Source organism: Pteropus alecto, unplaced genomic scaffold (genome assembly GCF_000325575.1).
Source record: "Pteropus alecto unplaced genomic scaffold, ASM32557v1 scaffold86, whole genome shotgun sequence".
Lineage (NCBI taxonomy): Eukaryota > Metazoa > Chordata > Mammalia > Chiroptera > Pteropodidae > Pteropus > Pteropus alecto.
In genome coordinates this window covers 28,538,284-28,548,895 of record NW_006442109.1, presented here as the reverse complement: position 1 = coordinate 28,548,895, position 10,612 = coordinate 28,538,284, and the positions used below count along the sequence as shown (strand labels likewise).

Genomic DNA, 10,612 nt, shown 5'->3' with positions numbered 1-10,612 from the left:
CTGAAGTTCCACCATCAACATGAAGCCTAGCCCATTAGGAAGAGAGAGGTCCTCTCTCTTTGCATACTGCTTCCTTCTATTGACTATCACATGGGCCTGACCATGCCCTACCCAGTTGGCACCAATGTATGGGCTGGCCTTTTATCTCTAACCGAACTAAGCTACTCAGGGCAAGCCCACCACTTCTACATGTCTAGATTGACCCATCCCCATCTTCTATCGATCTATGCCTTTCATAGAGTGGCATTTGTACACAGCTTAGGGATATCTATACTCCAAAAGCTCTTGGGTTCTGATGCTCTCCCTAGCCCCATTCTTCAGCCAAGGCATCTCCATACACATACAGCCAGTCTGCTTGCTGTGAAACCCTTTCTGCCCATCCAAATCACATCTGGGTCCCTCTCCACTTGCCAATTGCCAGGCTTCTTACACTGTCCCTATCTATTCTAGTGCTACCACAGCCCTTTAGCCAGCCTGTCCACAGCCCATCACATCTTCCTTCCCTCATTGCCATTCCCTGACCTGGGACAGAAAGTGCCTTGGAGTGAGTGGCTACTGGGCACTTCCCAGGCTGAAGTGGATGTTGCTCTGAGTGTCTCTCCTTTCCCCATCCCCATACTCTGCACTTGAATAAGAGGATTGGGGCTCCACGTCTGATGGACGCAGACCCAGGTCCAGGTCCGGGTCCAGACGAACGTAAAGAAAGACCCAACTTGAGCAGGCGCCAAGCCCACTGGGGAGGAGCAGGGGCGGAGGAGGGGTACGGGGCGGGGGCGAAGCCCCGCTGAACCAAGCAGAGATAAATATGAGACTAAAGCCGCCCCACCTCTTAACCCCTTGGTGTCCTGTACAGTGAAGTGCTGTCGCGGAACTGCTCCCTCTTTCCGACTAGAAAAGTCTGCATTTCAATTGTGAGGCTCTCTATACTGTGCTTGGGGGTCTCTATTCCTGTTCTTATGGGAAGACCGATGCCTCCCAGGAAAAGCCGGTGTGCGGACTACAGTCAGACTGTGGGACTCCCAACAGCAGACCTGAGTAGAGAGGCCCACACCACCAGCCTGCGGGTCTTAAAACACAGCGAGCCTCCAACACTGGGCAGCCGCGCGGGAAGCCTCTGTCCCCGCCCCCTGGTGCCGCGCCCTGTGGCTGGGCTCCTTGCCTGCCCCGCCTAGCTATCGGCCCGCCCAGCGTTTACGCATGCGCAGAAGATCGCCACCGCGACCGCTTCAGCACCAGCTCCCGGACAGCGGCGCCGCCCACGGGCATGGACCGAGGTAGCGGCATTAGCAGCAGAGGTCCGGCTCCCGGCCCAGGTCCGGAAGGGGAGCAGCGGCCCGAGGGGGAGCTCTTGGCTCCAGACGGCAGCTCCCCGAACAGGTAGGGCGGAGCGCTCCGCAAATCCAGCTCACAGACCTTCCATGCACCCCCGCCTCGGGTATTCCCAGTAGCAGCCGTATGTCGCCCCATTCATTCCCCCAGCTCTTCCCAGAGCCCCTTTCCGGCACCTCCGTGCTCCCAGCCCCCTGGCCACGCCCTCGCTCTGTCGGGTCAATTTTCCCTCTCCCTGATAACCCCTACTGTCAGCGCCCCATTGCCCTCACCGCCCTGGGTACCTGCCCCACCCACTGTTCCTACCTTACCTCAAAGGCCTGGGATTCCCTGCCCTTCCTTTCTCCAAAGTCCCTCCCTCTAGGCCCTGCCCCTGTGTCTTCTCAATAAGCCCCAAGCCCTCAGTGACCTCAGTCCGGGATCCAGCGTGTCAGTGTGCTGGAGGGTATGCATGTACCGTAGATGGGAGGCTCGCCAAGGTTTGTGTCCTGGGGAAGGCAGATACTCAGTGGCCACGCCTGGGACTGTCTTTGTCCATCACCGTCAGTTTCTACTCTGCCTTGCATGGCGGGCTGCGCACATGTAGGCTCGAGTCTCTGCCTATGGCAGCTACCTGCATTCTCCAGAGGCTCTGAGGCTCAGGCCTCGTTCAGAACCATCCCCAAAGGAGTCCCAAGCTGACTGGACGGGAGAAACACCTTCCTATTGAGGGCCCAGATCTCGGGGCCTCTCCTCTCTCTTCCTCCACCATACGTGTGAGGAAACAGCCCAGCCAGGTAGCAATATGGCACAATTTCTGTGCCCTGCCTGAACTGCCGCCTCCAGAATCCCTCCCCTGACATAACACTGCCTTTCTCTCCTGCCTGGACTAAAATAAGAGGCATTCTTTGGGGGCAATAAGCAGAAGTGGACACATTGTCTCCAGACTGCTCCAGTTAAAATATATATTCTGTACCTCAGAGCAAGAGGAAGCCCCACAAGTAGAGAAAAATCTTTTCTTCCTTTTGTTAACAGATCAGCCTGGACCGGTTTAGCTACATTTCCATCAGAAAGGCACAGAGCTTTCTTCAAGGGGGTGAGATAGGATGGATGTGGTCCCTAGACCAGGGGACCACCTGGCACTATGGCCTGCCCAAAGAGCTTGAGGTGGACAGGGCAAGGACAGTGACAGGGCAGAGCAGAGGCCTGGGGCCAGGAACATCTGCCTAGAAGGGGCTAGAGAGTCATTTGGTGCCTTGGATATTTTGCCAAGGATCAGCTCTCTCTGGTCTGCTCACTTCCCCTGCACATGAGGGCCATTCTTGGGCACAGGAACCACTTGCTCTTCTCCCGTAACTCCTTTGAAACTCTGGCCCCTCACTGTACTTTCCCAAGATATCCTGGACACTAATCAGGCAAAGGGACTCAGTTCAATTCAATTAAAGAAACACAAACATGCTCCTGCTGAGCTAAGTAGAACTCTGGAGATAGATGCACAGTGAATATTATGGCAAGCAGATGCATCTGCAAACACACACACATACACACACAGAGTCCCTTACTAATGCATTGACTACAGAGTTGATTCTTTGTGTTTTTAAAATTACCTTTTTCTTTTCCTAGTGACATGAGCTGCTCCTCTACCTATCCTGGCCACTCTGCGGGATCACATGGATGTCCATATGGCTATGTGTGTGAGGGCTTGGGGGCAAGGTTAATGCACATGTACATTGCCTCTTATAAGGCTCCCAAGTGGGGGCTCTGTGTCTGGAGCCCTGTTAGCTAGGCTTTGACTTCTGTGACTTTGGCCTCTTGAGGAGGCCTGCGTCACCACTTTCTATCCGCCTGCCCACCCCAGTCACTTGGCTTACAAGCCAGCTGGCCCAGGCAAGCAGCCCAGAAAGTTGCTCATCCCAGTCAGAGCCATGAAACTGAGAGGGTGAGAATGAAAGCCCCTGGGGAGGCAAGGCCTGGAGTGCTTAACTCGTATTATTAATAAGTCTCCTGAGAACAGAGGGCAGCAGGGGCTGGAAAGACAAAGCTTTTATTCTGAGAAGAGTTTGGCTGTTCTCCTTGGGAGGGTTGAGACAAAGGCCTGGTTCTACAGTGGTTGGAATGTGGAGGGTTTCGAATTCTGCCACACTGACAATGATGGGCACAGTCAAGAAGGGTGAGATTTGGGAACAGCTGATCCTAGGTACCCAAAGAGGGATAGAAGGGGTTGAAAGGAAGGGGCTGGGGCCAGGAGGAACCCAATAGAAGCAAACCAACAGTAGATGTTAGAATCCCTCTTGAAGAGAAGCTACCTAAGGAAGGAATTGGACTTATGAGGTTTGGCAGACTGTTTAAAGAAGAGTGCTCCTGTTCTCCTCCTGCACTAGCTAAATTTCTGGCTTCCCTTAATGAAAAAGAAACTGACACTCCAAGTGGGTTCCTGGTTCCTAAGACAAGCCCAGTGCTCAGAGAGTTCTCTAAGGCCATGGGCAATTGGAATAGGCACCCTGGCTGTCCCACCCTCCTGATCCCTAGAAAGCATGCCCTGCCTAAAAAGGAAGAACAAAACTAATGGGTCATCTTCATGCCCTCAGGATCCAACCCAGATCAAACACAGTGCCCAAAATGTGATAGGTGCTCAAAAAAGATCTGCAGAAGGTAAATCTTAAACAAGTAGATGTCCATACTTACACACATAAACCCAGGCCATTTATCCAGCTCCCTTTTGGCCCACGAAGATGGGCCCATAAGGTTTTTTTTCTGCCAGGACAATGGTTGCTATGACATTAATGTTATGGGGTCATCTGAGGGCTTGCTTTAGAACAACATTGTTCAAATTCCTATTTTTCTAAATTTTGAGTTAGTTAAAATAAGTATCAGTGATTTAAATCATGAGATCAAATTCTGATGCGGCTTTTGGATACAAAAAGGAAAGTATTTATAATTATCTATGTAGTGAGATTCTCAAGGTATGAAAAGTTCTCAAGTAAAGATATATATTGTGTGAGGTGCCTAAAGAGGTCAAATTATAAATATAAATATACTTCTTAAACTACATGCTCACTGCAGCACTGAGTGTGATAAGCAGCAGGAAAGCAAACATGTCTTCCACATGCCAGGCTCCATGCCAGGCACCTCACATATGTTATATCAGTTAATCCTCATACCAAACCTGGGAGGGGTCATTATCATCATACCCTCACTCAACAGACAAGAATGCCAATGCTCCAAGAATTGTGTGTCTTTCCCAAGGCCCCAGAGCTAAAGGATGATGAAGCCAGGAACCTACGTCTGCTGCTTCCCCATTTTGCTCTCAGCACAAGGATCATTCTTCCTAGACTGCTATGCCAGCCAGCCAGCCTTCTGGGAGGAAGAAGATAGGCTTGCCTATTCTTTTCAGTTCCTCTACTTGGTCTCTGGGTGGAACCCAGCCTCCATGGGCAATATCCACTTGCATCAGGATTCTGGCCCATGGCCCCTTCAGCAGTGCAGCAGGCAGGACTGGAAGCCAGGGCTGAGTCAGCACACACCTGGCCCTCCTGTGGGAGCTATACGAGCTCTGGCAGGCCAAGTGATCCAGACAAATGTGAGGAAGGAGACAGGGCTCTGTCAAGGCTTCCCAGCCCAGAACTCCTGGGAAACTCTCCATGCAGAGGCCCTCGGCACTCTGTTCTAGATCTGGCAATCCTGTCACTAGGATGGGACTCCACCTAGCCCTGCACTCAAGGAGTGGGGCTGGGTGCCTGCACAGAGTGCTGCCCTCGTGAGTAATTTTGAAGGAGGAATCTACTTCTGACTCCTCCCTAGCAAGTTCCTTGGGAGTGCCAACTCCCTCTCCCAAGTGTGCACACCCTTGCAAAGCAAATCTTCTGCCCCACGGCCCAAGCAGATGCCCTACCAAACTTTCCCCTGGCTACCCCCATCCCTGTGAAGGTCGAACCCTCCTCTGGGCTCTCTTAGCCCTCTGACTTCTTATCTCACAGATGTGGAGTAGGTGTCCACATCTGCCACCTACTATGAGTGCCTGGTGGACAAAGACTGGGCCTTCTTCATGCTAGTACCACTATTAGCAGCCTGTCTGGCAGTTAGTATTCATTCAACAAACATTCCCTGGGCACCTTCTGTGTGCAAGTCACGGTTCAAGGCCCTGGGGATAAAGATATGAATGAATGCACCAGACTCTTTCTCTCCCAGAGCTCACATTCCATATAAGAGACAGCTATATAATATAATATCTGGTTGTGGCAAATGCTCTGAATATAAAGCAGGGAGAGGGATGAAGAGCGGATGGCTGATTATTTAGAGAGGATAGTCAGGGAAGACTTCTCTAAGAAGGTAATAGTTGAACTGAGACTAGAATAAAGAGAGTGTGTGAGCCATGCAATTATCTGTGGAAACAAGAGTGCAGCAGATGCTCAATAAACGCCTCACAAGAGAATGAACTGACAACTGTAGCAGAAAGAGCACAGGAATGCAAATCAGAACTAGGTTCAAGACCCAGCTCTTCACACCTCACTGAACCTCAGTTTTCAAATCTATAACCAAGGAAAAGACTTCCCCTATGGGTTTTTGTAAAGAGTAAATAAGATCATACATGTAAAAGCATGTTTATTGCCTAGCACAGTGTTTGTCATATAGCAGGCTGCCAATAATGTTTTTTCAGTGCATGGACAGATGAGGTAATGAGACAATGGACCCCATGAGGTAGGTTGTGGTATAGACCTGGGGCCCCCACCCTTCTTGCCTTTCCTCCAGGTCTAATAATAGAAAAACCCAAGCCCCTGTCTCCTTGTCTCAGCTGGCTTGCTGAATAATGCTAGGGCACAGGGTGACCCATCACTGTCCCCAATCTGATCTTCCCTGCCTCCTCTATCCCCAGGTCCCAGAGCAAGGCTGTGGCCCCTGAGGCAAGCCCGGAGAGAAGCTCCTCCCTCCACAGCTGCCCCCTTGAGGACCCTTCCAGTTCTTCAGGACCTCCACCAGCAACTGCCACCCTCCAGCCTGTGGGCCCATCCAGCCCCTTGGCCCCTACCCACTTCACTTATGCCCGGGCACCACAGGAATACCGGGGTGGAAGTTCCCTGCCAGGGCTTGGGGACCGGGCAGCTCTGTGCTCCCATGGCTCCAGCCTCAGCCCTTCCCCAGCCCGCTCACAGCATGATGGGGCCTGGAAGCCACCATCAGTGCAGCACCATGTGGTCAGCGTCAGGTAAGAAGGGGTCCAGAAGCCTGCCAGCTGCCACTGGATGGTAGAGCAGGGCTTAAAACTGGGGCCAACTCCCTGAGCTCTGGACTCCATAAGGAGGCAGCCCAGGATGTCCCCTGCATCTAATGGAGGAGGCAGCCTGGATGGAGGAAGAAGTAAGGGTTGCAGCTGGGGAGTGGGAAAGTCTAAAAGGGTTAATTTAATACCATCTTCTTCTAACCCCCAACCCCTACCTCCCACCTTACAAGAGGACTCTGGCAAGCAAGTGTCTTTTCTTCTCTTCCACAGGCAGGAACGGGCCTTCCAGATGCCAAAGAGGTAGGTTTAGGGTGACCAGGCTGTGCCTAGCATAGCCCCGCCCCCCCTTCTTGGCGGTTCCTATGCCCACTCTAGGGCGGTTCCTAGGCCCTTCTACCACACTCAACTCCAACTCATGTGGGCTCTCTTTCTCTTTCTCAGCTATTCCCAGCTGATTGCCGAGTGGCCAGTGGCTGTGCTACTGCTGTGTCTGGCTGTCATCCTCCTCTGCACCCTGGCTGGGCTCTTGGGGGGCCAGCTGCCTGACTTCTCCAAGCCTTTGCTGGTGAGGAGCCAAAGGGAAAGAAGGGGGCCCTCCGACCTGACCACTTCAGCTAAGTCTGGGGCAGAAAATTGGAGTGGCTCAGCTTGGGACAGGATGGCAGTGGTGGGCTCTCAACCTCCAGGGAGAGCTGGGGAGATGGTATAGAGATGATACTTTCATTCAACAATCGAGGCAGGAAGGCTGGCCTTCCCTGTTCCAGGGACCCAAGGGGGCAGAGCCAAGAAGGGCCAGATGGAGAAGCCCCCTCCTGCTTGCCTGATCTTCTCAGCCCTCCTCCCTACAGGGCTTTGAGCCTCGGGACACGGACATTGGACGCAAGCTAGTGGTATGGAGAGCACTGCAGGCCTTTACAGGCCCCAAGAAGCTGCTTTCCCTTTCCCCAGACCTTGAGCTGAATAGGTAATGAGTTTTCATCTTTTCACTGCTGGGGGAAGTAGGGAGGGGCCATCAGGTGATCCTCTCATAGGCAAGTCAGAGGAGCTTGCTGGGGCCCCTGGGGAGTAGTATCTGGCCTCCTCTGAGCCCTCCACCCTTTGATGGTACCTGGCATCGATTTTCTTTCTACCTCAGCTCAAATCCCTACACCACTCTGAGCCCTGCACTCTGGAGCAGTAGCCAAGAAGGCATGGTCCGGCCCCAGAGGATGGTGGAGCCGCTGGAGGGCAGAGAGCAGGAGAGCTTCTTCTGTGGCCCCCCTGGTAAGCTGCAGCCTGGCCAATTCCTGGCTTTAGTGGTGATCCCCACCCCACCTACAAGAACAGGAGGGTTCCAGGAGAACAAATTTGGGGAGACAGAACGCGAAGGAGGCCAGCTGGCCACAATCAAAATAAAGAACTTGGGTTATATCTGGGAAGATAAGGCAGGTCTCAGGTGCTCCAGCCACGTAGGGTCAAGCTGGTTGTGGGTGGGGCACAGGAGCTGAGATGCAGGCCCAGAATGAAACAGCCAGACACAGGTTTCAGGATCCTGAGAATCTGAATCTCGTTTGGCCCCAAGTAAGCATCTTCCCTTTGGTGGGCCCAGGACCTGGGGTCAAAGGGCTGAGTTCTAGGGGATGTGTTGCAGAGAAGAGCTATGCACAGCTGGTGTTCATGTCCACCTCAGCGGGCAGCCTGTGGAACCTGCATGCCATCCATTCCATGTGTCGGATGGAACAGGACCAGGTGAGCTGACTGGGGAGATGTCAGGGGTTGGGGCATGGGGTGCGGGGTTACCAGAGACCTGATCCCAAAGAAATACAGCTGAACCAGGACTGCTAGGGTGGACTGAGGAAGAGCTTAGAAAATTATTCCAGCCCTGCTGAGTGGCTCCAGGTTGGGTGGGGAAAGAAGAGTCAATTGTTTTCAGAAGAGTCAGGACGAGTGCAGAAAGACAGACTATGCAGAGCCTGGGGATTCCCTAAAGGTCCGAAAAAGGAGCCTCAAGAGCTGTTGCAGAGGCCGCAGCCCATGGGCCCCAGCCCCATCAACCCAAATAGTGCCAATGTAATCATGCTAGCTAAGAGAACCCATATACCATAACATTTGCAGAAAGATTTGCCACTAAAAACAGTGTGAACACCACTAAGTAGCCCACACTGCTCACTTCACACAAGGGTATCTGAAATACCAAAGACACTGGGTAATAACATGTACTCTGGAGTCAGATGTCTGAATTCAAGGCCATCTCTAATACTCCCTAAATGTGTAACTTCAGGCATGTTTCTTAACCTCTCAGGAGGTTATATACCTCAGTCTTTGTACATATAAAATGGGGATAAGGATGGTATTTTCATCATCAATATGTTGTGACAATTAAGATAGAATTTGTAAAACTACAGCATAATGACTATCAATAGTAATCTCTCTGTAAATGCCACTATTGTCACCATGATCTCAGATCCAAGACCATACGGCCAGCTAGTAGCAGAACAAGGCCTCTGGTTCTCAGACTGGTGCTCTCTGTAACTGCACCAGCTATTGTGCACCAGCTACTGTAACTGCACAGCAGGTGGGAGAGAAAAGGAGACATGAGGTCTGAAAAAGAAACAGCCCTTCGCCTAAGAAGGTTTAAGCAGACCAGGTTACAGAGAGAGTGGGCTAAGGTTTGGCAGTGCCCCTGATCCTGGGGCACTTTTCTCACCATTTACTTCTAGTTCCCTGGACCTTTGGCCCTATTCCCTCTGTGGCTGCCACTTCCATTCTTCCTCCTGGCTCAGGCAGTGCAGAGTTGGGGTGGATGGCCTACAGGGGCCCTTAGGGCAGGATCTCTCAGGCTGAGGCCTTGGCAGTATCCCTGAGTTTCCTCTTTGATGGAGTCAAAATATAGCTGCTGACACCTGGGCCAGGAGCCAAAGGCAGCTCTGAGACGAGCCAGTTATGCCAGGCTGTCGAGATATGTTTCTGCCTCTGCCCTGCACCTTGAAAGGAAATGAGAGGGTCTTGGACAGGGCTGGGGAAACCTGGGCCCTTGCACTGCCCCTGAGCTCTACTTGCTGTCTGTGCCCTACCCTACAGATCCGCTCCCACACCCACTTTGGGGCTCTGTGCAAGCGTACCACAGCCAATGAGTGCTGCCCCAGCTGGTCCCTGGGCAACTATGTGGCAGTGCTCTCTAACCGCTCCTCCTGCCTGGACACTACTCAAGCAGATACAGCCCGTACACTGGCCCTACTGCGGGCCTGTGCTCTCTACTACCACCGTGGTGCCCTGGTGCCCTCTTGTCTGGGACCTGGGCAGAACAAGCCACCACGCTGTGCCCAGGTTCCCACCAAGTGCTCCCAGAGCAGTGCCATCTACCAACTCCTGCACTTTCTGCTGGACAGGGACTTTCTGAGTCCCCAGACCGCTGACTACCAGGTGCCCTCCCTGAAGTACAGCTTGCTCTTCCTGCCCACTCCAAAGGGTGCCTCCATGATGAGCATCTACCTGGACCGCCTAGCCACTACTTGGGGGCTCTCTGACAACTACACGTCCATCACTGGTATGGATCTGGGCCTCAAGCAGGAGTTGCTGAGGCATTACCTGGCCCAGGATACAGTGTACCCCTTGCTGGCCCTGGCCGCCATCTTCCTCAGTATCGCCATCTACTTGCGCTCTCTCTTCCTCACGCTCATGGTGCTGCTGGGGGTGCTGGGCTCCCTGCTGGTGGCCTTCTTTCTTTACAGAGTGGCCTTCCGCATGGCCTACTTCCCCTTCGTCAATCTGGCAGCGCTCGTCCTGCTCAGCAGCGTCTGTACCAACCACACTCTCATCTTCTTTGATCTTTGGCGCCTCAGCAAGAGCCAGCTGCCCTCTGGGGGGCTGGCGCAGCGTGTAGGCCGCACCATGCACCACTTCGGCTATCTGCTGCTGGTCTCCAGCCTCACCACGGGCGCTGCCTTCTATGCCAGCTACCTGAGCCGCCTCCCGGCGGTGCGCTGCTTCGCCCTCTACATGGGCACCGCTGTGCTGGCGCACTTGGCGCTCACGCTGGCCTGGCTGCCCTCCTCCGCCGTGCTCCATGAACGCTACCTGGCGCGCGGCTGTGCGGCCCGGGCATGG

At 53.3% G+C, this 10,612-nt stretch overlaps 1 protein-coding gene across 1 annotated transcript in view; it reads left to right on the top strand.

The window, feature by feature from the left end:
* The first annotated feature begins 1,216 nt into the window (after positions 1-1,216).
* DISP2 (dispatched RND transporter family member 2) overlaps positions 1,217-10,612 on the top strand; it is a 12,411-nt gene continuing 3,015 nt past the window's right edge. The window contains exons 1-8 of the mRNA XM_006920493.2: positions 1,217-1,377; positions 6,182-6,511; positions 6,797-6,826; positions 6,968-7,091; positions 7,375-7,490; positions 7,662-7,789; positions 8,157-8,254; positions 9,587-10,612. Coding sequence (XP_006920555.1) covers positions 1,265-1,377; positions 6,182-6,511; positions 6,797-6,826; positions 6,968-7,091; positions 7,375-7,490; positions 7,662-7,789; positions 8,157-8,254; positions 9,587-10,612 — 1,965 coding nt within the window. The 5' untranslated portion in view covers positions 1,217-1,264. The remainder of the gene's footprint in view (positions 1,378-6,181; positions 6,512-6,796; positions 6,827-6,967; positions 7,092-7,374; positions 7,491-7,661; positions 7,790-8,156; positions 8,255-9,586) is intronic.